Genomic DNA, 25685 nt, shown 5'->3' with positions numbered 1-25685 from the left:
GATATTCATTTGCAGCATGTGTCCAATCCATGTCTATCTCATTATCCCACTTTAGCTTTGGGACATCTGGAGCTCTCAATGAATTTAAGTTGTTAATCTAAATTGATCTGGTTAAGTGACAGCAGTGGCTAGCTTCGTAGGAGAGAGGAGGGGGGCCTATGAGGTTAAGACTGCTAAAAGTGTCTTCCTGTATTAAAACCCAGATTTTGACCTTGATTGAAAAGGCATTGTATTTTTGCTGCTGTCAATAATTCTTTAAAATTTGCTTTATAAAAAAAATGAAATTGATCATGTATTCATTGTCCAGGTTTGTGAGGAGTTCAAGGCAATTGCACGACAGTTGTATGACAAACCGAACAGCATAGAAGAACTGGCAGAACAAAGAGAATACATGAAGCAAATTCCAGAACAGCTAAAGAAGAATCAGGAGCTGATCGATAAAGCCATGGTAGATTATGAACTGATTGAGGAATTTAATTACAATATATCAGCCGAGGACTTCAATGCAAAGTGAGTATGATTATTTTAACTTGTCATTTGTAGTCCGTCTCAGTTTTCCAGCCTTATCCATCAGTGTTTTCGTTATCCTGTATTGTTATTATTACAGTCGGGTTTCTATACTTAAGTAAACTGTACTACGAGATTTCTTTCTCTTTGAAGGAACATGTACTTTTGGGTATCGCAAAACCGAATATCATTTAGTTTGGTTGCATGAAATGATACCTTGAGCGTGGCGTATTACTGAGTTTTAATATCACGGTTTTCTCGACCAGGTGGACTTGTATAGGCTGGCCCCATAAAATCCAGCTGCAGATGGAAGCAACAGAAGCCAGCCTTGAATCGGATGAAGAGAGATTCCAGAAAAACCTTCTAGCAGACCAAAACACGTTCCAGGACAGGCTGGATTCACTGAATATGGCTGTAGCAGGATTTGCTGCTCACACAGACCTCAGTAAGTCACATGAAGTGGCAAATGAGGTGCGTCGACTCACTAAACAGCTCAAGGAATGCCAGATGCTAGCTACTACATACAACAACAGGGAGAGACTGTTTGGGCTGCCAGTCACATCGGTAAGATGTTTAATTGTTTGTTTTAATTAGGATGCACTCGTTTCTTGGCATTTACCATCACGTTTTGTCCTCCTGCTGCACCTTATGCCTCCGGATATATTTACACCCTAGAAGTTAACTTGTTCTAAGTGCTTGAAGTGAGTGGGAGTTTACACGTTTTTTGACTGTGTAAAGGTAAAGGTAAAGAACAGTATCTGGTGAAACATGGAGAAATTGGTGGCTAGGGTGTAGGTTTGTTTCTGCTGTCAAGTACTGCTTATTTCTTTAAAAATTGAGCGATGCAAGCTGTGAGCATATGGATACTCGTACAGTGTTGAGAACTATGGAGTTAGAGGGGAAATGAAAAGTTTTGTAGTCTCACTTGTGGATAACTTTTATCATAAATTCCCAACAGTATGACAAACTGGGCCGATTAATCAAAGACTTTGAACCATTCAAAAACATGTGGTTGACAGCTTCTGACTGGCAGAAATGGTACGACAGTTGGATGAACGATCCTCTCACTACAATCGATGCGGAACAACTGGAACAGAATGTAAACAATGCATTCAAGACGGTCTTCAAGTGTGTTAAACATTTCAAGGAGATTCCTGCCTGCCAGGAGGTAGCCATGGAAGTAAAAGAAAAGATTGAGAACTTCAAGCCGTACATTCCACTCATTCAGGGCTTGAGGAATCCTGGAATGCGAAGCAGACATTGGGAACAGGTACGAAGACGCATACACATGTACAGATTACGCATGCACAGCTAGTTTTGCTTTTCTATTTCTGAAGTCTTACAAGGGCGAAATCGTATGCTAACTTTACTTGCTTTATGTAACATTCAAATATTGCACGGGCGAGGTAAGCTTTAGTTGAAAAAGTGTTCCAAACCTCGCAAATCGAAAAGGGCAAAAAGGCAATCCATGTATAAAATCCTTCAATCCGGCCAACGCCTGCTGGCATGATAGATTTCAAGGAACTACATGAGGATTGCATGTGTATATAACAATATACATACACATACAATAAGGAAACCGGAAAATAGTAGCTTTCTAAGGTAAAAGAAAAAAGTTGTAAAACTGTTACGATCAAGGAAGATTAAGACGAATTACGAATGAGAAACTTGAAATAATTGACCCTGTAAGTGTTTTTCAAGATGCGTTGTCCACGACGTAGTTCTTTAACGATCGTTTAACGATCCTTTCCTTTAATGAAAATGTCACTTTTATTTACAGTTGTCCAAAGAACTTGGTTTTCCGATTGTTGCAAACGCTCAGTTAACATTTACAAAGTGCCTGGAAATGAAGCTGCAAGACCACATTGAGATTATTGCTAAAGTAGCAGAGATCGCTGGCAAAGAATACTCCATTGAACAGGTAAAGTAATCCTTTTTTTTTTACGGTACTACTTGTTACGGCCCATTCAGGCCAGCGTAACCTTTGATTAAAAATATTCATGCACAAAACATGCATACATGCGCACTCTGTGTGTCGTTCGTTTTTTCATTTCTCGTCTGTTTGTTTGATTGTCTTCAACAAAGTTCAGACAATTTCTATCCATTTTCAGACTAAGCAGCTTATGTTCTCGCTTCTTCGAAAACTTTTCAATGGACTTAATCTTGTAATATTACTCATCAGGCCCTGGACAAGATGGAGTCTGAATGGAAGCCAGTCATGCTCGAGGTAATGCCATATAAGGAAACAGGCACGTTCATCATGAAAGTCAGTGATGACTGCTCGCAGTTATTGGACGATCACATTGTGATGGCACAAAGCATGTCATTCTCACCGTACAAGAAGCCATTCGAGGAGCGCATTACCACGTGGGAGAGCAAGCTGGTGATGACTCAAGATGTGATGGACGAGTGGCTACAGTGTCAGCGTCAGTGGCTGTATTTGGAACCCATCTTCAGCTCCGAGGACATTAACAGGCAGCTACCTGTTGAAAGCAAAAGATACCAGACCATGGAGAGGATATGGAGAAAAGTCATGACCAGTGCCAAGGGAAATCCTCAGGTGAGAGAAACAATTATAGTTTGTTTTGAGTTTAAACACTCTTTTTATTATTTAGCTGCTTTTTACTTACTGCTGCGCTCAAGTCCAGACCTAACTCGTCACATCTGGCAGGATTTCGCGCGGGACCAGGCTATTTACCACTCTCTTCTCGCCATTTCCGCATTTATTACAGAAACCCCTGCGAAAATGAAACACTCGCGCCCGAAATTCCACCAGCTACTTAGTCTAGAACAAATTATGTAGTGAGCCACTCAGAACTCGAACTAAAGACATACACTCATGCCCCTTGTCCGGAAATGGTTGTAAGCGAAATCGAGATTAGTTTTGGCTTTGATCCTAACTGGTTGATAACCTAGCACGTTTACTTTCTTTGGTTCGTGTAGTAAGTAATAATAAAAAAATCATTTATTGGTGTTTTCAGGTTATTTCTCTGTGCCCAGATGCCAGATTGCTGGAAAGTCTTCGTGAATGCAACAAATTGTTGGAACAGGTATGATGACGGAAAACTGATCTGCCCCTCTTCTTGGGAGCGAAAACAAACTCTTATTCAGGTCAACTGTTTGGATTTTCTTGCTTTATTTACTTTAGCGTGTTTGTGTAATTTTCAGGTTCAAAAAGGACTTAGTGAATATCTCGAGACCAAACGTTCAGCTTTTCCCAGATTCTACTTCCTGTCAGATGATGAACTTCTGGAGATTCTGTCTCAGACTAAAGATCCTACTGCTGTTCAGCCTCATCTGCGAAAATGCTTTGAGAATATTGCCAAGGTATGTTATGAGAGTGTTTGAAAAAGAAGTCGGTTATTGTTTTGACTAACGATGCAAAGCAGTCCTAGTCGTGTGCAAGAAGTCGTCTGTTTCACATCCGTTCGTTCAGGTAAAGAGAAAAAATGTGTTGAGATCCCAGGTGATACACTTACTCAGTTTGCTTTTAGTCCTGGTAACAATAAACGTTTAAAGCTAAAAGCATGCACAAATAATACAGTATAAATTATATCTCCAGTTTCATTTTCTCTTATGGCAAGCTAGGGACTGTAGAGATACATATAAATAATAGCGGCAATTGCGGCCCTATTTGCTACCAAGGGACAAGGAATTTAGTTAGGAAAGACTTTAGCAGTAAGAGTGCGACTTGCTAATTTCATTCTGGTTACTTCTCCTCCTGTTACTGACTAGTTGAATAGGAGACTATGAATATTATAATATATTGTATTGTGACGTACATGTAAAGGCGTTAGGGTAGATGCTATTACTGTGTGTTTATCAGTGCAGGGCCGTCGTGTCAAGCTAGCATCTTTTCTCAGCAGTGTGTTTGTTTTATCGATTTAAGACGTCTTTTTATTTGTTCTCTTCAGCTTTCATTCGAGGAAGACTTGCGTATCTCATCTATGTTCTCTGGTGAGGGAGAGTGTGTCCCATTCAGCAACAGTCTGTACCCGACAGGAAATGTAGAGGACTGGTTACTGGAAGTAGAAAACACCATGAGAGGAAGTTTGCGAGAGATTTTAAACAGAGCATTATTAGTTTATCCTGAGGTAACGTGTTATACAGTATGTTATTTTAACGTAGCTCTTAACTGCTCACAGTTTTACAATATACGTTCGCCCGAGTCATAGAATTCGACATGTCATAATATAAGGGCTTCATCCTACATGTAGCTCTTCATTTGGCAAAGCATTTGATAGTTTTCGGATCCAGCAACTCACACGTCGTCACCATCTATATTTAAGAAGTTTCAGTAATCTTGCCTCACTTGCTATGGCGCTGGGAAGATATTAACCATTTCTGTTGTGTGACAGACTCCTCGTACAGAGTGGGTGTTACAGTGGCCTGGCCAGGTGGTGATTGCCGGCTGCCAGACTCACTGGACCAAAGAAGTGTCTGAAGCACTGATTGAAAACAAGATAGATGAACTTTATAAAGCCTTGATGGCTCAGGTAAGTTACTTTTGTTGTTCCTGTGTTGTACCGTATTTATGACCACCGGCGAACGACTCATTTGTTTGGCCCCTTATGAGATGTTTATGACTAGTAATTCAGTGAATAAGTTACTTGGGTGAAAGTGTGATAAGTAACAGAAATATACAAGCATCTTCCTCATCTCCGAGTAATTGGTATCTCTTAAAACGACTAAAACAGAATATTCTTGTCGATTCCAAAGGCGAGCAAGCATAATTTTTTTTATCTCTGAGTACGTGGTTCCTAAAATCTTGTGTTATTTCCTTTATTAGCTCAATGATCTCGTTACTCTGGTGAGAGGAAACCTCAGTAAACTGGCGCGGATGATTCTGGGAGCTCTTATTGTGATAGAGGTAAAACATAAAACGTCACTATTATATAATTATCAAGTGTAAATAACGATAAACCGCTGTCTCGTCCGTCCATTTCAGGCGCTGTTGGACTGGGCAAATTTTCGTGCAACTAAGAAAAATCGCATGGTGTAACAGTGCCTCAATTCCCTTCTTTGAAATTTAAGTTGAACTCAGTTCAAACTCAGTTCAAAATTCTGAAGTAGTTACGTTGTATTGCTACTTGTGCCATTTTCTGTGCACCACACATCAGTTTCAACATTAGATACGTATTGGGTATTCAAAGTTATCATGAGCTCATGATCATATCCATTTTCCTGCAGGTTCATGCTTGTGACGTCGTAGCAAAGATGATCTCTGAAAACGTGAAAAATGTGAATGATTTTGAGTGGATCAGCCAGTTAAGGTAAGTCAACGTGAATGTTGGTTGGGGGTTCTTGGTTAACAGTTAGACTCTTAGATTGAGTTTTCTGGGAAACAGCAGTCAACGAAGCGTAGCTGAATTGACGAATTCTCGTCGAAAGCGAAAGCAATTGGTCTAAATATTGTCTTAGTTGAAACAGAAACCTCAGCTACCTCGCCATTGCGGAGCTTGAGCGCAAACGTCTTTGAGAGACGGATTTGATTCGGAAGTCAGATTTTCTATTCTCTAGCTCGTATTATCGACTTTTCGTTAAAAATGGCAAATGCTAAAATGACAACTTTCTATCTCAATGGCGTAATTATTAACCTGTACCACTCACTTTTCAGGTATTACTGGGAAGATGACATGACAATACGCGCGGTGAATGCACAGTTTGACTACGGCTACGAGTACCTTGGAAACACAGGCAGGCTGGTCATAACCCCTCTGACGGATCGCTGTTATCTAACTCTTACTGGAGCGCTGCATCTGAAGTTCGGAGGGGCACCTGCTGGGCCTGCCGGCACAGGCAAGACAGAGACCACAAAGGTGCGTATAAGTTGCCTACTACTTATCTTCAGTTTTCGCAGAAGAGCAACACGATTTTTTTTACCATTTTGTGTTCTTATCACTTTTACAGGATTTAGGCAAAGCCATGGCGGTTCAATGTGTAGTGTTTAACTGTTCTGATCAGTTGGATTTTATGGCCATGGGGAAGTTCTTCAAGGGTTTGGCCAGGTAATGGACTACATATAGTCTACATATAGTCTAAAGATGGCACTTTTTACTCCTTAAATCAATGTAGTTAATATAATTTTGCGCTTTTACTAAGTGTATTTAAATTGTCTAATTTTACGATTTGAAAAAGGCATAGTTTAAACAGTTAGTTTATTTATGATCCTAAAACGGAATCGTGTTATTTCTCCGCTCTGTAGCGCCGGTGCTTGGGCCTGTTTTGACGAGTTTAATCGAATTGACGTGGAAGTGTTGTCTGTGGTGGCTCAGCAGATCTCCACCATTCAACAAGCTTTGGAAGCTAGGGTTTGTACAATGTATACTTGCTTACATTAATTTGCGAATTCCATAGTGGAGAATGCTACCTACAAATGTTAAAATTGAACGTAGTGGCGTAAGAATTAAGTAATAGTGGCGTAAGAAGCCCGTATTGAAAGTAATGTAGGTAATTACGTGTATGTGTTTTGCAATTAAAAGAAAACGTATCACTTCATGGAACGGCCTTTATGTTTACAAAGGAATACCACCGTCCAAAATTAGATTGGTTTTCAGCACATTCAGCTATCGAAAGTTTTCTGTTATTACTCGATTTACGTCACTGTACAATTAACATCCACTTCTCGGGATAGAGTGGTGGAAATTTTTCATCCGGCTTAATAATATGCATTCTTTTGTTTTCTTTGTCCAAAAAAATCTGTGAAACTTTCAGTAAAAGATCTTGCCGCCATTTTGTTTGCAGGCTGAACGTTTCATGTTTGAAGGTGTTGAACTTGCGTTGAGACCTTCATGTGCCGTGTTTATCACAATGAATCCTGGGTATGCAGGAAGAACTGAACTGCCTGACAATCTCAAGGTAAGAATGACCATCAAGCGAAATAAAAGTAAAAATCAACAAGTGACAATAGCATTCATTAATCATTGCGTAGTATTAACACTCTCCTTGCTAGTGTGTGGTGGGTGAGGGTATTTGAATAGTTTCTCACTTGACACGTTTCCTGATTTGCGCTAGAGAAAACTGAAGTATGGACACACTGATGTTTCCATGTATCGTGGCTGGTCTGAACTGCATAATGCGAAATTCTCGAACTAATTTACCCTCAGCACTTAGCTGGAGATGATCTCATTACACCTTTTGCGACAATATCATAGCTTTTGCACGGTGTTATCATAACTTGTGGTCAGCTTAGCAGAATGCGGAAACTTCTGTCATATTTAAACTTAGTTATATGGCAGCCTATCACCCATGGTCTTTTCTATCTAAGTGATGGTGCGTTCGGCTCAGTCTTGTCGGGAAAAATCGGAAATGTTTCTGAGTAATTTGTGTTCCTTGTTGATTGATTCTCATGTTTCCATTTAATCCCTTGTTGTGATTACGTTTCACCAGGCTTTGTTCCGTCCTGTGGCCATGATGGTTCCTGACTATGCCTTGATCGCTGAGATCAGTCTTTTCTCGTTCGGTTTCTCGGAAGCTAAAGCTTTGGCCAAGAAAATTACCACCACATTCAAGCTTTCTTCAGAACAACTCAGTTCTCAGGTGAGTTAGCCTAAAACTTAGCCTGCTTGATATTTTCAATTAGTTTAGACGTTTTTGTTGGAAATAGTGTATCCCTTGTCAGTTCGCAAAACAGATTTAAGACATTGAAAAGAAGAGCAACGCAAACGGTGTTAGTTTAGAGTGGTAAAGATGAAAGAGAATGAAATAGAATTTAATGGTATGGTTTTTACTTAATTTAAGACGTCGTTTGGGAATGAAAATGTACGTTCATAGGTTATTGCCGATGAAGAGTTAAGCGCAGCTTTGTTGCAAGGAGAATAGTTTAATGAAGAAGGGTATCATTATATTGAACAGTAGCATCAATAACTGTTGTTGTTTACAGGATCACTACGATTTTGGTATGCGAGCCGTCAAGACTGTGATTTCAGCTGCTGGTAACCTCAAGAGAGAAAATCCAGACATGAGTGAGGTGATAAAAATGGCAGTTACCCTGAATGATTTTGTTCTGTCTTAAAGGCTGTTTCAGTGAAGTCTGCTTTATTGTTTTACCTTAATGTTGTTTTGTTCTTGTTCTACTCTAGGAGCTTATCGTATTACGTGCCATTCGAGATGTGAACGTACCGAAGTTCTTGCAAGATGATTTGAAGCTGTTCCGTGGAATTGTCTCTGATCTCTTCCCTAAAGTAGAGTAAGTTGCTCTGTATCAAATCAGTGTTGGTAATTTTACAGAATTTCCCAAGCAGACAACAACAACAACAACAACAATCTCAAATTGTACACCAGTACTGTTGCTCTTTAAAAGTTTTCAAAATAAAAGAAAAGCAATTGCGCTCAATTATATAACAGAGTTCTAACGAACGTTATTGTTATACAGAGAGAAGCCTATTGATTATGGCGATCTAGAAGACTCTATCCGCAAGACTTGCCTGAAGCTAGGCCTTGAGGATGTGGACGGATTTGTGACCAAGTGTATTCAACTGTACGAGACAACTGTAGTCAGACATGGACTCATGTTGGTTGGTCCCACTGGATCAGGAAAAACAAGGGTGAGTCAGTGACACTGTAAGTATGGGTTATTGACCAAGCCCGAGGTCAAGATGGCTGGATATTGGCCAAGTTCTTTCTTTGCTTGTTTATGGACCGTGACGAAGTCAAAGTCCACAAGGTCGCCAAAAAAAAGAAGAACGAGGCCAATATCCAGCCATCTTGACCTAACGAGGATTTATTATATGGCTTTCAAAGAATTTTTTCTTGCGGGCACAGCTGGTAGTCCCGAGTGGGCAAGATAGCGCCATCTTGCCCGCTCACGGAGCTAGCCATATAATAATTGCTTCATACGCACCAACAAACGTGTAGAATATGTGTATATTTTAGATGCAGAGCGTCTTATCTGGCCGGCATCTGCATTGAATAGAGGAACCGAGATGACCGCAAACGCCAAATGGAAATAGTTTTCCGTTTGAAAAGAAACGGGGCATTTTCACATAGAACGATCTCGTAGAATGTTGTAGAACTACGTGTATTCGATGTAATTATGCTTTATTGTCGTCGTGACAGTTTTCCTATTTTCTTGGTGTTGTTTTCTACAGTGTTACGATGTACTGAAGAAAGCTCTTACATCATTGAAAGGTAAAGATTCGCCAGCAGGTACCCCGTATGAAGAGGTGCACACTTTTGTTCTGAATCCTAAATCCATCACCATGGGACAGCTGTACGGAGAATTTGATTTACTTACTCACGAATGGTAAGTTAGATTGTAAATTCTGTCTGGCGTTAGCCTAGTATCCTCTCAATTCCCTCCTTCAAAACTTCCCTCTCTTGCTTTCTGCAAATGGCGAAGAACTCCTGTAATAGACGAGGCCATTCTCTATTGTTGGAAGTCGTTTTTTCTTGAGGAAACGGAAAAGAAAGTAATAAGTCATTTCCGAATTACCCTTGCCTATGTGTCCAAACAAGTCTTGGTGCGAAACCAATCATATGGAAATGTATTCTCCCTACAGGTTCATTTTCATGCAAATAAAACTCAATCTCATTCGAAACGTTTTGCACAAGGACTCGTTTTGAAACGGAGGCAGAAGGTAACGCGGAAATGCCCTATTGAACACCACCTTCTCCCTTCGACTCCTCTATTATCGCTTTTTTGTCGTCGTGAATACATGTATGTAATGTAAACTTAATACCCGCCCGGATATTTTAAACAGTCAGGAAATTATCACACCTTTTAACTTATCATTGTCTTTTACTTGTCTTTAAAGGACGGACGGTATCTTATCGTCCATGATCCGCGTTGGAAGCTCGAGTACAACAAGTGACAAGAAATGGTATGTGTTTGACGGGCCTGTGGACGCCGTGTGGATTGAAAACATGAACACTGTGTTGGATGACAACAAGAAGCTTTGCCTTACGAGTGGAGAAATTATCAAACTCTCTGAGGTAAGCTTTGATTGTAGTTTAAAAATCGTCGTTGCTGTTGTCGTAACTGAACTCGGAAATGCTCGGCAGATCCGTTGATTGTTGCGATTTAATGACTGTACCATTCACTTCATTCCCAGGCCATGACGATGATGTTCGAGGTCCAGGATCTTGCTGTTGCCTCCCCGGCCACCGTCAGCCGCTGTGGTATGGTGTACCTGGAGCCGAGTATCTTGGGTCTTGCGCCGTTTGTGAACTGTTACATGAAAACACTGCCTGACGCAATATTTGATCACAAGGACAAGTTACAATCGCTTTTTGATAGATATTTAGAGGTAACAGAACCTTTGATGTGAATATTTTATATTATTTTATATTGAATTACTTGACCTTATGAAAGGGCGAGGTGTATGAACTTCATGATAAGAAAGCCCCTTATCACTGATTACCGAAGTTCCTTGCATTTACCAAGCTAAGTTATGGGACAAACTTGCACAACGTGCTGTAACCAATCTGGGTAAACAGGGAGCAGGGATGGCGCAGTGGTGAGAGCGCACGCCTCCGCTGATTTCCGTTTCGTAAACGGTCCATGCCATTTTTAACGGTCGATGCCATCATTGGTAACCAAGCCTTTCAGAATGGACGATGCCATAGTATAGGCCTGGACAAGGTAGAAACTGGTTTTAATTTGTTGATTGAGTAAAACGCAGTCGTCAAATGCTTGATTGTTCATATTCACACTGGTTTGCTTGCGGTTAGCTTTTATTTGATGGTTGGGGCAACTCTATCATTTATATTTAAGAAAGTCACGTTTTGTAATTAAATTTTGCGGCAATTTGGCGGATCAACCTGGTAGTGTAGTGGTGGAAGAGGGATGTTAGGAAATAGAGGTTTCGGGTTCGATACTGGGTGGTTACTTGCAAATTTTCTTTTTTCTTTAATTTCGTGGAGAAAAATTCGTTGATAGTTAAAAAGTGTCGCGAAATTGGCATCGACCGTTTACGAAACGGACAACTGCCTCGCCTTCCACCAATGTGGCCCGGGTACGATTCCGGCCAGGTGCCATATGTGGGTTCAGTTTGTTGTTGGTTCTTACGTTGCTCTGAGGGATTTTCCTGCCTCCACAAATTCCAATTGGACCAGGACAGAGGACCCGCGTGAAAACAAGCTAAGGCTGATGTGGCTTCCTCTCTAAATATTGTAATTTAGTATTTTACTCAACTAAGGTCACATCGCTATTCGTTTCTTCGCTTCTCTCTTTTTTACCGCCCTTATCTCCGTTTTCTTGTTTTTGCTTCACGTTCTGATTAGTTCGTTTCGTTTTCGCTTTTATGGCGTTTACAGTTTATAGCTATAAAGTGGCATGACTTAAGTCTTCGTTCTAGCTAATCACTAGAAACCCGCTGTGGGCCTAATATAGGCTCGATTACCGTCGCACTCTCGGGTGCGGTCAACGTTCAGGTCGGGTGAGGAATGCGGGCTCCTTTTTCGAACAGCGGCTGGTAATCGAGCCTGGGTCTAATGTGACGATATGCCTTTGTTGGTTTAGAGCATAAATTTCACGTAAATTGATAATTTGTTGCTTTGTTTTGATGATTTTCAGGATTCCCTTACGTTTCTGAGGAATAACACCAAGGAGTTTGTTACAACTGTCAACAGTAACTTGACTTGTAGCCTGATGCGTATTCTGGATTGTTTCTTTGCTCCGTTTGTTCCGAAAGAGGTGCGTCTTGAGTTGAATGACTGATAGGTTTAACAAGAAAGTGTCAATGCTTCAGGATAAACGAAAGAAACGCAGTTCAGCACAGTTATAGTTTCCGCAGCCAAATTCTCTGAGGCAAAAAATACGCTGCAGTTAAGATTTTGGTAAACGAAGAAATTTTTTTTTTACAATACAAAAAGTAAAAACGAAGAGTTGCCATGAGCAAGTTTGTGCCAAGTAACTGTTTTTATTAATGTGAAGTATATATGAAATATTTCATATATGCGGTTGTAGATGAAAGTGAAGAATGATCATCGCAGTAAATTTTCCAATTTAAGCAATTGGAAAGAAGAAGCCTGAAAAAAATTCAGGGCTTCAACGGGATTCGAACCCGTGACCTTCGCGATACCGGTGCGATGCTCTTAAAGGAGCTACATCACGGTTTGCGCGTCTTGAAAAGTATAGCCTAAATTTCTCAAGTTTGTCGTTTGTACTCCTTAACCACCCTTGTTCCTTTATGGATTATTATCATCTCTTTGGAGCTTTCTATCTTAGTAAACTGCTATTTTCAGGTTTCCTTCAATTTAAAGACAATTTTGTACGTGCCAAAATAACTCACGATACCGCGACTGAGCTCCTTTAAAACCGCGTCTTGAGTTCTTTTTTACGAGGTTACAGTCGGGATGAAGCATTATTCTTCAGTGTGTCGGTCGATCTTGCAATTTTGTAGTTGTTGTGTATTTTGTGACTGTTGCAATTTTGTAGCTGTCGCGTTGTAGCGTGAGATAAATCGTACTCCATGAAATGGATTGGTAATATCACAGTTTCTACCTCTTTTTGCCTTGTCAGGGAGAGACCATCCCTGCAGAGAACATAGCTTTGGTCGAGACGCTGATCGAGCCGTGGTTTATCTTTGCTCTTATCTGGTCTGTTGGAGCAACATGCGATGGTGACGGGCGAAAGAAGTTCAGCGAATATTTAAGAAAGAAGATGGATGACGAGAAGGTGATTCCCAAATAAAATTTGTTTACTTTGGAGTCTTGATAACATTTACTGTTAGTTTTACATTGTTCTAATACCCAATGTATAGCATTAGGGTCTGATGATGCCTTGCCCATAGGCCGGGTTGGGTGTGTAACTAGCTGTACGTTCTTGTTAATTCCAAATTTCAATAACATTGGTAATTGGTCTTGAGTTACATCATGTTGCAAAGAAACTTCAGTTAAGTTTATCGTCCTTTTTTATATTGAAGTTGTCAATGTGAACCATAGCGTATGACCATAATTTCAGACTAGTTAGTATTTCTTTAGAAACAAAGAGATCAATCCTCCAATCTTGGTAGAGAATCTTCCACTTTCACATCCAGGCAACGGAAGAAGGAAAAAGGCTGAGAAGATAATTGAATTCCTTGAGATGCAGCGAACCTCACCAAACTAACCTTTAAACACAACTTCTACCGTGTGTGGATGTGGAGTCGGTGGGATTGAGTTGCTTTCTTGCAATATTACAGGTTTCCATGAAGTTCCCAAGTTACGGTCTGGTGTATGATTACTCACTGGAGGATGGAGGGGTCAGCCGCAAGCACGGCAAGGATGACGACGACGAGGATGATCACACGGAGGAGGTGAGGGGACAGATCTGACATCTTAAGGACAAAAGAAAACATGATTTCATTGACTTAACTAGGGCCGAGAGCAAGAAGAAACATTATCAACTAAGTTTCAAACTACGCACATTGAAGTTGTCTCCCGTTTTCATTTTGTTGAAGAATGCACGCATAGTTGTGTCGCACTTAGAATATTTTACGACTTAAAACGATTCTACTTGGCTGAGGTTGAGAAGGTTGATGCAAGTATGCGAGATGGGAAAAAAGAAGTAGAAAAGAAGTAATAATATGAAGTAATAAAGTAATAAAATAAATAGTCAGGCTTGTCTCAAATTTATCACGGATTTGCTTGAAGATAGGAAAGGCATATTCTTATATTGTGTAATCTTCTTGAATGTTCCGTACAATGGATGTTGCATTTACCGTCTACGTGTAACATGTGTTGCTTCATGTGTTGCAGGTGAAATGGGTTAACTGGATGGCTAACACAGCTATGCCTGATATTCCACCGGAAATGAACTTCTCTGATATCATTGTACCCACCATGGACCTGGTTAGAGGGTCTTTCGTGCTGGAGATGCTGTTAACAAACAACAAAAAAGTACGTTTAACTGTTTCGTTATTGAAGAAAGTGGAAAGATGCATAGAGTGTAGACTTGCAAGTAATTTCATCTTTTGTCGCGCAGAAAATAAAATAAGACCAAAAAAGAAGTTATGTGTGCTCTTGCTAACGACTGCAACTAAATACAGCATGAGTCGAGCAGGGAAAAGAAAACACAAATTGCTGTACCTTTTAAAAGTAATACAACAGAAAGTGTCTTTTACGTGAACGTCCAGCAATTATTTTGTGGCTGACGAAGTTGCTTTTCCTCTCCAGGTGATGTGTGTGGGTCCAACAGGCTCTGGTAAAACGTTGTGCGTAGCAAACAAGCTGCTCAACTACATGCCCAAAGAGTTCCTGTCTCATTTCCTGAATTTCTCAGCGAGAACATCTGCTAATCAAACACAGGATATTATCGATAGCAAACTTGACAAGAGGTGGGCACAACTATAGCAATTTTGTTCTCGTTTCACAGATTTCTTTGTTATGTTTCTCTTTTCTATTACCTCCCTTACTTCTTACTTCTGTTGTTTTCTGTTTTCTTTGTAGCTGGAGTTATCGGTTTCTTAACTAGTTCATTTTTTTCTGGTACTCCTATGCTCCATTCAGATTCGAATTAATTCTCTTTGGCATCTCGCATTTTGTTTCATCCTTTGTTTCGTTTTTCTTTTCTCGGACGATTTTCTGTAATTCACGTCTTGTCTTCCACTATCGATATATTTGCTAATTTTCTCTTTTTATGAATCCATGGCTCACTGCCTTGGTTCTTTCTTAACCTGTTAAGAGTAATAGTTTTTCTGAACAAGACTTTACTTATTTTATATGTCAAGAGTAAGTTCCTACGTTTTGCAACCGTGTTGTCAGAGTTACAGCAACATCTCTCGCAGCGCAACTTGACCGTTGCAGAGCGTGTTACACGATGCTATATTTTTCGCCATTACCGATGGCGTTACAAAACAAATCGACTGAAATATTGCACTTTTCAGTTCAATATTTTTTCTTAAAATCTGCTTATACTTAATGTTGCGTTCACTTATTTTCAGACGTAAAGGCGTGTTCGGTCCTCCTCTGGGAAAACACTTTGTGTTTTTCGTCGACGATCTAAACATGCCAGCTCTGGAAGTGTATGGCGCCCAGCCTCCAATAGAAATCCTCCGTCAATACTGTGATCACAAGGGATGGTACGACAGAAAGGCGATAGGTACGTCATTGTAGCTCACATATCAAAATACAAATTCTCCTCACAAGGCTTCATACTTTTCGTACAGTACCAATCGGGAGAATTTATTTTAAGGACGTTCGCGCGAAAATTTTCCAGTCGATAGATTTTTTAAAAATTTTTACTGCAGTGAGATAATGAGTTACTTGTGTCAGAAATGCCAAAAAAATTGAGGGTCACCAACTTCGTTTCAGAGATAAAGCGTGTGAAAACTACCCTGATTTTGAAAAATTGGAGCACGTAATTCAGCGTGGTCTACAGGGGTTTGTAGTTAAAAATATCGAAGATGAGGCAACGGAGGCAAACGATCTTAGTCATATTTTGTAGAAGTGGGTTTGTTGCGTAAATAAATCCTAATGTTGCCAACGTGTGCACAAAAATTATCCCTTCAAGAGGTATTTGAAACCGCCGCACAGATAAACGAAGAGCTAAAAATAACGGAATTCGATGATGCATTTTGCAAAAAATTCAAACTTCTAATCGATAGATTTTCTTCATTTTTTCGCTAAACGTAGAGAATCGGTAGAAAAAATGATCCATCAAAAGAAAAATAGGGGTCACCGAACGTCCAAGATCGTTAAATTCAGGCAAAGCTGTAGCAATGATCATCTACCCTATCATTGTTAATTTTATTACATAGCGCGCATCGACGCATGACGTGGCATGTGAATTTGCCAGCGCGGTAAGGATGCGCAGAAACGATGATTGGCGTGAACGTCCTTAAGAAGCTACACCTTGAGCGTTCAATTCTGTTACTCTGGAGACCCCTTTGTTAGATTCTATGATGATTTTAAGACGAAATAAAACTTTCAATTAAACAATGTCTGGTTTACATCTCTATGAAAAGGAGTAGGAAAACCAAACTGCAATTCACTCGTACTGATACCATCTCGTTTTCTTTCTTAGGAACCTTTCGTGAACTAGTGGATATCAACTTTGTGGCGGCAATGGGCCCCCCAGGGGGTGGTAGAAACCCTGTGACTCCTCGGTTCCTCAGACACTTCAATCACCTGTCATTCACTGAGCTGGAGGATGACAGTAAACACAGAATTTTTGCCACCATTCTCAAATCTTGGATAGGTAAGGCATTTCACTGCATTACATTCGTAAATAGCTAGCAAAAGGTTTTTAGACAACGAGCTCAGTGACGAAACAATAGGCATCGGGAATTCTTTTTGAACGTTGCGTTTTTGAACGCAACGTTCATAAAGAATTCCCGATAAATCAGGTACAACTTAAAGTCATTGCTAGCAGGAGAATTGTCAGGGTCAGCATTTAAAACAATAGAGGAAATTCGTATAACTTTTCTCTTTATACCTGTGTAAGCTCGAGCTGATGTACTATTTCACTAGCTCATTTGAACAACGTCGCTTGACTTACTTAAGGATTGAGTTGGGGTTTTTCCTTGCCGTATTTTCAACAGTGACGACCCGTCTTGTATAGTGCGCATGTCATAATCCCCTGAATGTGCATGTTACCCTGCTGTCAAAAAATATTGGCCCAGTCTCTTGATGAGAAATATGCTCCTACCCCAAATAAGAGACTGATTTTGTTGAGCTAACACCAACAAATTTTAATTTTTTTTTTCACAGAAAGAAACAAAGCTCTAGCAGGTTAGAGTAGTTTAGAAGAAAGATTACTAGTGTCCCTGGTTTCATTTTAGCTCTGGTAGTCAGTAATCATTTAGAGACTTACAAGAAATATTGTCAAATGTAGCTCAGGCGTTGTCTTAATCTGAGATGCAACTATATGTAATATTTATCGACTTGAGGTAGTGAAGATTAAGAACATGGATGGGTCAGGGATTGTCAGGGAAGATATTTAGGCAAAAAGAGACCGTTTTAGATTTCAAGGATACTGAAGAGTAAAATGTTACGAGATGAGAAAAAGCAGTCAAAAGCCATCATCGTCATCAGTTTTTCCAGCACGAGTTTAGCGCTTAGTCACAGTTATGTAGTATAGCAACAAAACTCTACAAGAGTCACGCTAGGATGGTTACTATACGGCTGTTTCGAGTAAGGTTGACCTCCCGAAGAGCTGAAGCGTACGCGGCAGTGGCGAAAGGTGTCATGGCTAGTGGTATTTTACCTTTGTTTGACTCGAAGTTCACAGTGCTTAGTGGTACCTTTCGGCATTTTTTGTATGCTTTTACACTTTCGTGGGACAACCTTTCTAGAAACAGCTGTATTCGGTGGAGGCGCCGTGGCCTCATGGTTAGTGCGCTCGTCCCCGGATCGAGCGGTCCGGGTTCAAGTCTTGGCCGGGGACACTGTGTTGTGTCCTTGGGCAAGACACTTAATTCTCACAGTGCCTCTCTCCACCCAGGAGTATAAATGGGTACCGGCGAATTGTTGGGGCCTGAAACTAACAAATTGCGGGGGAGTGACCTGCGATGGACTAGCATCCCGTCCAGGGGGAGTAGAAATACTCCTAGCCGCTTGATGCTACGGAAACCGAGATAAGCACCGGCAGCTATGAGCCAGTCGGCTCCAAGGTTTCACTTTTACACTTTCGTGGGACAACCTTTCTAGAAACAGCTGTATGCACCAGAGTATATAATAGGGGTTGGCAGTTTCGTGTCCGTGGTTGCTGAACAAAGAAAGCTATCAACTGAGCACAACTATTTCTTGGAATTCATCTAACTTGTATTTATGTTCTGCTTGTTTCAGCTTCCTACGCTGGCGAGGATAAAGAGTCACTATGCGACAGTTTGGTCGGAAATACCATTGCCGTTTATAACACTGTTATAACTCAGGTAATAGCATTTCACTTGATTTACCTCGATATAGACAAGGGATTCGAAACCCTTTGCGTTTGCAGTTTTGTGCTATAAATTAGTACCACTATCCACTACACTATATATAAAAATCTTTGCCGTTCTCATTTTAGTTGCTACCCACTCCAGCCAAGAGCCACTACACGTTCAACTTGCGAGACTTGTCGAAAGTGTTCCAAGGAATTCTTATGGCTCAGCCACAGAAACTGAGCGGTAAAGAAGATGTACTGAGGCTGTGGTACCACGAGAACTGCCGGGTGTTCCAGGATCGTCTAGTTAACGACGAGGACAGAAAATGGTTCGTGGATCTGATTCGAGACAAGATGGCGTCTGGGTTTGAGATGGCGATGGACGATGTGGTGAAAGATTCCACCATGATTTACGGCGATTTTATGGTTCCTAGCGCTGAGAATAAGATTTATGGAGAAGTGCCCAGTTTTGACAAGGTACGAACCGAAAGTATATTCCATTCAGGTAGTGGATTAATGTAGACACGTTCAAATGGAAAGCGTTGTTTAGTACAGAACACGCCTTAATCCTTGATCGACTATGACATATTAAGATATACAACGAAAGAAATTTCGAATAATTCGGAATAATAAAATCGAATAACTTGTATTGTCATTCAATACATATTTTCTTTGCTCTCCGTTGGCCGAAAGCCCACCACGTGACCTGCAAATAACTGCCTACAAATAATGGTTTGCTCATACGTAGTACCGTCTAAACGTGTTTTGCTGCAAATAATATTTTGCTCATGAGTAATTCAAACCACGTTCTCGAGTGAAAAATGGCAGATCGTTTCCCTGAGCTCTCAGAGAGTGATTAAAATATGAAAACAAACTCGGTGATTGAATGATAAAACAATTATTGAACTCGGCTGTCGCAAAATATATTGATTTGTCAGTGTCTCTCAGATCAATTATTTGCCTCTGCCTTCGGCCTCGGCAAATAATTAATCCACTCGCCACTGACAAATCACGATATTTTGCTCGACCTCGTCCAATAATTGTTAATTATTATATGGCGAGTAGTCTTGAGGTAAATCTGAGCGTGCTGATTGGTTCTTTCTCGGTCGGGTTTGCCATACGGACCATTTCCATTCCTTTGCTTCTAATCAATCAAAACTCACAGTAACCGGATTCGTTTAAGTTACTGACCCCTAATTCTTTTTTTCCACTCATTGCGTTTTCCTTGCTTCCCTTGACAGATGGTGAAGATCATGGAGGAGTACCTCGATGACTATAACCAGATCAACACGGCTCAGATGAGGCTGGTTCTGTTTGGTGACGCCGTACGTCACGTGGCGCGTATCAGTCGTGTGATTCGTCAGCCTCTAGGTAACGCTCTTCTGCTTGGTGTGGGAGGAAGCGGACGACAGAGTCTTACAAGGCTAGCCGCCCACATGTGAGTTGTTAGATATGGGGTTAACGTGATCAGATTAGAATATAATTCAGTTCGGGGAGCACTACAATAAAAGCCCGCTTCACTTTACCAACCTGATGTTACACGACAACTATAAAAAAAACATTTTCAATTCAGTTCGAGAACACAGGAGGAGGCTGCGTGGCCGAATAGTTAGGGCGCAGAGGTCACGGGTTCAAGTCCCGCTCTCTCTGACCACTTAGCTAGAGTTGTTTCTTAGTAGACCCTAGTTAAACTCCTCGGCCATGCTTGTGAATAACCAACTGGTCTGCCTCAGGACTGGCAGTTGGGATTTTTAAGCCTGTTATGTTTAGTTGATATACTTGTTTCTTTCAGTTTAAGTGGCATGCCTGTGAACTAGCTAGGTGTAGCTAAGCGCATTGACTACTATAAGCAACAACATTAGAACATTAGAACATTAGAGCAGTGTTTGCTAATTTGATCGGGTCTGTTAAATCATTGTGGTGAGATGGCCTTACAGACAAAACGCGGCCTTTTTTCAAGGTCGGGCTCAGGGGGGTATTGAAACCAATTTTCTTTCTATTTTGTTGGGTCTTATCACTATCTTTTTACCAACGAATTTATCCTTGCTCATGTGATATCAGGGCCGAGTACGAGTGTTTCCAGATTGAGTTGGCGAAGAATTATGGCGTTCCGGAATGGCGTGAGGATCTGAAGAAGGTGCTGCTGAAATCAGGAGTAGAGAACAAATCCATGGTCTTTCTGTTCAGTGATACGCAGGTAACCATTCGTAACTTTCGCCTTCAAATACATTCAGGAAAAATATAAGCCATGTGCATTAAATTTCGCCTCACAACATCAACACTTGTCAAAGAGACAGGTGTCAAAGATGATAAACGTCATCATCTTTGCGACATCGTCTTACTACTCATTAAGGATAATAAAAAAAAATACTTTAATTTTGAGACCGATGCAGTTAATTGCTGGTTTTCTTTTACCATCGATAGCTTTGTCCTTTAATTTTCCTTTTAATTTACGCAGATCAAGAGCGAAAGTTTCTTGGAAGATCTAAACAACGTTCTGAATGCTGGTGATGTGCCAAACATCTTCGCACAAGATGAGCTGGACACGATTTTTTCAGCCATGAAACCTGTAGTACTTGATTTGGGGCTCCAACCCACCAAGGCGAATCTATACTCAGCCTTCACTAAACGAGTGCGAGCTAATACACATAGTGTTGTGTGTATGAGGTATGCTGCGTGGGCCGTTTTTTTCCCTACTTTCTATTGCACAATGGTTAACAATGGGAAAACTTTCGTCATGTTTTCTCATTGAAATAGCGTATGTTTCAGATTCCTTTCCCCTTCTTAATAGTTTGTGTCTAGTAAGAGAGTTGACGAAACGATGACCAAAGAATTTTTGGTGTCTGTTCAATTACCGTAACTAGCATTGAACAAATATTAGGAATATAAACTTTAACAATGAAATTATGACTTTCTCCTCGTTGTTTTCGACTTATACAGTAGTAGAGCAATCGATAACTTTTCGGAAATCTGTTTATTTTTCAGTCCGATTGGTGAGATATTCCGAGCACGGCTTCGTCAGTTTCCGTCTCTGGTCAACTGCTGTACGATTGATTGGTTCTCGGCTTGGCCTGAGGAGGCCTTGCGTTCCGTGGCCTCAACTTTCCTTGGAGAAATTCCTGAACTGGATGAGTCTTCTGCGATGGAGGGATTGGTATGTCCTGATCAAGATACATAATCTCAATTTTTAGGTTCAATTCATTCCCTTAATATGGATACCAAAGCTACAGAACCTATTGAAGTACAGAGGCAAAATTTGTGTGAATCTGGTCTCTACGAGGCCAATGAGGTGCCCGTATTATAGAGATACATTTGTAGGAATTTATTTCTTTGGAGCCAAGTTAGTGTCCTTCACAGCCGTTGTTTGAGAGTACCAAGGGGGAGGGGGGCTGGAGGAGTCGTGATCCCGTTCAACGTGTACTTATCCACTAATTATTCATCAATCTCGTTTGTCTTTTGATCACTTTCGCGTGTCACGCACCCATTTTTGGCCCTATTGGGCATAACGCGTAAACCCCATTGCTTCCCTCTTACTTGGGTCGCCGTGCAATATTTCTTCCCAAATAATGGCTCCGAAGGAAACTGCTGTCCATAAAGTCGAGGTGATAACGGATAGTTGATATGAAATTGGCACCATGGTAGTTATATTGTCAACATAAGAACAACTAGGATATTGATTATGAGTTTTTTCAATTTTTTAACACATTCACAGGTTACCATCTGTGGAGTTATTCACCAGTCGGTAGCTGTCAAGTCAAAGCAATATCTGGCTGAGTTGTCGCGACACAACTATGTCACACCCACCAGGTAATGACGATCCGTATTGTAATGTAAGAGCTTTTAATAGCGCAGGTTATTGGTTCATGACTGAAAACTAGTTCACAGCCTCCAACAAGATCAATTCGTGTTCTAAGGAAAATAGTTCGTCAGCATTTATTTTGAGTAATTCCTTCTTGTAGGGGTGTCGTGTCTGTTAAGGAACGCTCCTGGTGTTGTTCTCTTGCGCTGAGAGGCAAATGTTAAGCCCATTTGCTTTGGCCGTGTCATGAAATAACTTATTGTATTTTGTTTTTAAGCTACTTGGAACTTCTAGGCACATTCCGAAAGTTGGTTGGCATGAAGAAATCAGAGTTCCTTACTGCAAGAAACAGAACAAAAGTGGGCTTAGACAAAGTAAGTAGCTTGATTACTCCATAACTCCAAGTTAACTTTTAACATTGCACCTCTGAAGACACGTGTTCCATAAGACAAGGAACGAAATGAATATTTTACCTTACCATCATCACTCTTGCGTTCCAAGTTCAAACTCAAAATCGATATAGTGTTTAGTGTTTAATCAAGACTTCTACCTTGAGGCTAGTTGAAGGATTCAGACCCCTATGGTTGAACTAAGAAGTTAAACCACATCTGATCTCAGGCGATTGAATTGCTGCCAACTGTCTTTGTTCAAAGTTGTCTTAAATTTTGTTTTGCAGTTGCTAAGCACAGCAGATGAAGTGGAAAAGTTACAGGAGGAACTCGAGTCTATGCAGCCTTTGTTAGCTCAGGCAGCTGAAGAAACTGTCGAGACAATGGAGAAAATCAAAGTAGACTCGGTAAGGAGTATCATGCATTTGATACAATGATCACATATCTAATGGAGACAATAATCTTTTCTTCTTATCGTAAGGGTACAGGTTAACTTCTTCATCGTATTGCCAGTTATACGAACTCCATCTAATAGTTCGATTTTCTAATTTTTTTTTCGGCGGTTCCCCAAAGATCTGCGATCATTTCCAAACATTTCAATTATCAACACAACCAACGGAAATTTGATAGACCTCCAGAAATTTTCGGACCTTAAACAACTTGTTCAGAGGAGAAAGTGAACCGTTTACCTTGGTAATGACTGAACTTGGACTACCTGACCGAAAAAACATCCAACGAAAGCACTCATCCATTTAACCTGAGAATTGCTGGTAAATAATCCTTTTGCCATGTTTATCAGGTGGTGGCCAATGAGACTAAGGTTGTCGTGCAAAGAGAGGAAGAGGAAGCTGCTAAGAAAGCCGCCGAGACCCAGGCCATCGCTGATGACGCTCAGAGAGACTTGGACGAGGCTCTGCCAGCACTGGTACGAGGCTGGCTGATTGTTGTGAATTACTGATATGGTGGTGCGCAATTTTAACACTAAATAATGTTTCTTTTTTATCACAGGAAGCTGCCCTGGCGAGTCTCAAGTCTTTGAACAAAACTGATGTTGTGGAGGTATGAGATAATCCAAATAATCTTATTGATTGATGACTTCGGCTGACTAAACCAGTAATGTGGATTTTCTTGTTCTGTTTGTAACAGGTTCGAGCTCTTCAGCGTCCCCCTCCAGGCGTAAAGCTTGTGATTGAAGCTGTCAGTATAATGAAAGGCGTCAAACCAAAGAAGATTGCAGGAGAAAAGGTAACGTATCGCAATGTAACACATCGTGACATTGAACAACACGAACTAAAGTAACGTAATATAAGCTAATTAACAACTTAACAAATGTGAGGTAGCAAACGTGACGTAACGTAACGTAGCAAAAAAAAATCGTTTGTTTTATCGGCTATGAAGTAATATATCAAACACGAAAGACCAAGCTTGACCACATTTCCAAACAGCGAGAAGAGACTTGAAAATACGACGCGTAGCGGAGTATTTTTGACAAACTTCGAGGTGTTTGGAAAAGTGGTTTAACACTATCTTTAGTGTTTGATATATTGTCCCAATCGAAACTAAAACCATAACTATGCTAAAACTAAGGAGAAAACGGAGAAATAAGATCACAAACATTTATGCTAATTAAGATCAGATATCCAAACACCGTCACGGTCATGATTTTCTTTTGTTTAAACTTGATGAATTATTAATGAGTTTGACAAAGTTTGTTCAGTCAGCATCGCCTATGGAAACTTGTTCCGCATGTTACTGTGAAAAAAAAGACAACAAAAAATTCAAAAAAATGTTACTTGTAGTTCTTATTTTTGCACATGTTATTTTGAAATTAGCTCACCGAACTTAGGCGAAGTGCAAACTGTTGATTACTCTGTGACACTTCGTGTAGGTTGGTACGAAAGTCGATGACTATTGGGAGCCTGGTAAAGCTTTGCTTCAAGACCCTGGAAAGTTCCTCGAGGGCCTCTTCAAGTACGATAAGGTAAGGAGTCCTTATAGCGTACCCCCAACTCGTGTTAAGAGCGTTCTTGAATTGTAAAATGATTGTTGCGTGTCTTTCCTTCAAAAATTCCAGGACAACATTCCTGATGCAGTGATTCAGAAAATCCAACCCTACATTGACAACGAAGATTTCCAGCCTGCTGCCATTGCGAAGGTAAATCTCAACAGAGTCTTAACAGTGATTAAAACTGTTGTTAAAGCATGTCTATACTACTAGTTTGTTGTGTGGATGTTTCGTTTTCTTTCATCTTTGTAAATTCGTGTCTTGTCTCACCCTCTCAATTATAATCACACACTGTCCCACCGGAAGTTACATAGGGCTAGGACAAACGACCTTTACAAGTTTTTTTGCATCTTTCGTTAGAACGTGCACTGGTGTCATCTTAGCTAGTTGTTGAGTGTTTACGTTTAAGTTTATACGCGTACGGCTAACACCTTGGCTAACGTGGGTCTAGTGACCGTCAACTGAGTGCTTCAAAATTTCACTGCTAGCCGCACCTTGTGATGTCTAGTGATGAAGCGGTTGAGTGACGGTGTTATGTGCTTCTTGCTTTTAGGTATCCAAAGCTTGTACATCAATTTGTCAATGGACGCGAGCCATGCACAAATATCATTTTGTGGCCAAGGCTGTAGCTCCTAAACGGGTAAGTTCATGAACATCTTCAGTCTCAAGCATCCTGATGTTAATTCCTCGTGACTGATTGTGGTGTATGCTTAACTGTTAGCTCTTCTATTTTGTCTTTTTTTATTCTAATGTTCAGGGCCGGGTTGTTTAAAGCCTGATTAAGCTAACCCAGGATTAACGAGAATTTTGATTTCAGTTTGGTAGCTTTTCGGTGAGGTTTTCTGTTTATATTGTTTGGCCTTCAGTTTGCAGCTAGAGTAACCTCAAACTACACAAAATATCATCAGTCAAAAACATTCCTATGCTAGGAAAATTTATAATTCGGTAAACTTTTAATCCTGGGTGAGCGTTAACCGGCTTTCGAACAAACCGACCCTGTTGCAGTTTGAAAATATATCGATATTGTAGAGATGAATTATTTAGCCGGTATGCATATATGGCTGTTACCCATTTCACGACGGCAGCTCTCAAAATAGTTTAATTATTGTCGGTAGTTCGTGAATTAATACCACGTTCAAAAGAGAAGTCGAACTGAATAGACCCTGAGTTCACACAATTCACTGTTAGCGAAGATTAACC

General features: G+C 40.5%; 1 protein-coding gene across 1 annotated transcript in view; it reads left to right on the top strand.

The window, feature by feature from the left end:
* Window positions 1–25685, top strand: part of LOC110044899 (dynein axonemal heavy chain 1-like) — a 59452-nt gene that overhangs the window by 7601 nt on the left and 26166 nt on the right. The window contains exons 12-55 of the mRNA XM_089295283.1: window positions 308–510; window positions 774–1071; window positions 1466–1777; window positions 2288–2428; window positions 2690–3067; window positions 3489–3557; window positions 3676–3834; window positions 4422–4601; window positions 4866–5003; window positions 5297–5377; window positions 5698–5780; window positions 6125–6326; window positions 6418–6515; window positions 6713–6818; window positions 7252–7365; window positions 7897–8046; window positions 8390–8476; window positions 8589–8695; window positions 8882–9053; window positions 9597–9751; window positions 10263–10440; window positions 10560–10754; window positions 12023–12142; window positions 12971–13126; window positions 13632–13745; window positions 14188–14328; window positions 14605–14765; window positions 15372–15529; window positions 16454–16627; window positions 18217–18302; window positions 18437–18769; window positions 19534–19730; window positions 20354–20489; window positions 20751–20959; window positions 21278–21446; window positions 22005–22099; window positions 22369–22465; window positions 22768–22887; window positions 23280–23405; window positions 23489–23539; window positions 23627–23725; window positions 24369–24461; window positions 24555–24635; window positions 25039–25125. Of these exons, the coding sequence (XP_089151409.1) occupies window positions 308–510; window positions 774–1071; window positions 1466–1777; window positions 2288–2428; window positions 2690–3067; window positions 3489–3557; window positions 3676–3834; window positions 4422–4601; window positions 4866–5003; window positions 5297–5377; window positions 5698–5780; window positions 6125–6326; window positions 6418–6515; window positions 6713–6818; window positions 7252–7365; window positions 7897–8046; window positions 8390–8476; window positions 8589–8695; window positions 8882–9053; window positions 9597–9751; window positions 10263–10440; window positions 10560–10754; window positions 12023–12142; window positions 12971–13126; window positions 13632–13745; window positions 14188–14328; window positions 14605–14765; window positions 15372–15529; window positions 16454–16627; window positions 18217–18302; window positions 18437–18769; window positions 19534–19730; window positions 20354–20489; window positions 20751–20959; window positions 21278–21446; window positions 22005–22099; window positions 22369–22465; window positions 22768–22887; window positions 23280–23405; window positions 23489–23539; window positions 23627–23725; window positions 24369–24461; window positions 24555–24635; window positions 25039–25125 (6609 nt within the window). The remainder of the gene's footprint in view (window positions 1–307; window positions 511–773; window positions 1072–1465; window positions 1778–2287; window positions 2429–2689; window positions 3068–3488; window positions 3558–3675; window positions 3835–4421; window positions 4602–4865; window positions 5004–5296; window positions 5378–5697; window positions 5781–6124; window positions 6327–6417; window positions 6516–6712; window positions 6819–7251; window positions 7366–7896; window positions 8047–8389; window positions 8477–8588; window positions 8696–8881; window positions 9054–9596; window positions 9752–10262; window positions 10441–10559; window positions 10755–12022; window positions 12143–12970; window positions 13127–13631; window positions 13746–14187; window positions 14329–14604; window positions 14766–15371; window positions 15530–16453; window positions 16628–18216; window positions 18303–18436; window positions 18770–19533; window positions 19731–20353; window positions 20490–20750; window positions 20960–21277; window positions 21447–22004; window positions 22100–22368; window positions 22466–22767; window positions 22888–23279; window positions 23406–23488; window positions 23540–23626; window positions 23726–24368; window positions 24462–24554; window positions 24636–25038; window positions 25126–25685) is intronic.

Source organism: Orbicella faveolata, unplaced genomic scaffold (genome assembly GCF_042242905.1).
Source record: "Orbicella faveolata isolate gen_17 unplaced genomic scaffold, um_ofav_v1 contig_1, whole genome shotgun sequence".
In the NCBI taxonomy this organism is placed as follows: domain Eukaryota; kingdom Metazoa; phylum Cnidaria; class Anthozoa; order Scleractinia; family Merulinidae; genus Orbicella; species Orbicella faveolata.
The sequence above is the reverse complement of the archived record's forward strand: the minus strand, read 5'-3'. Positions and strand labels throughout refer to the sequence as shown.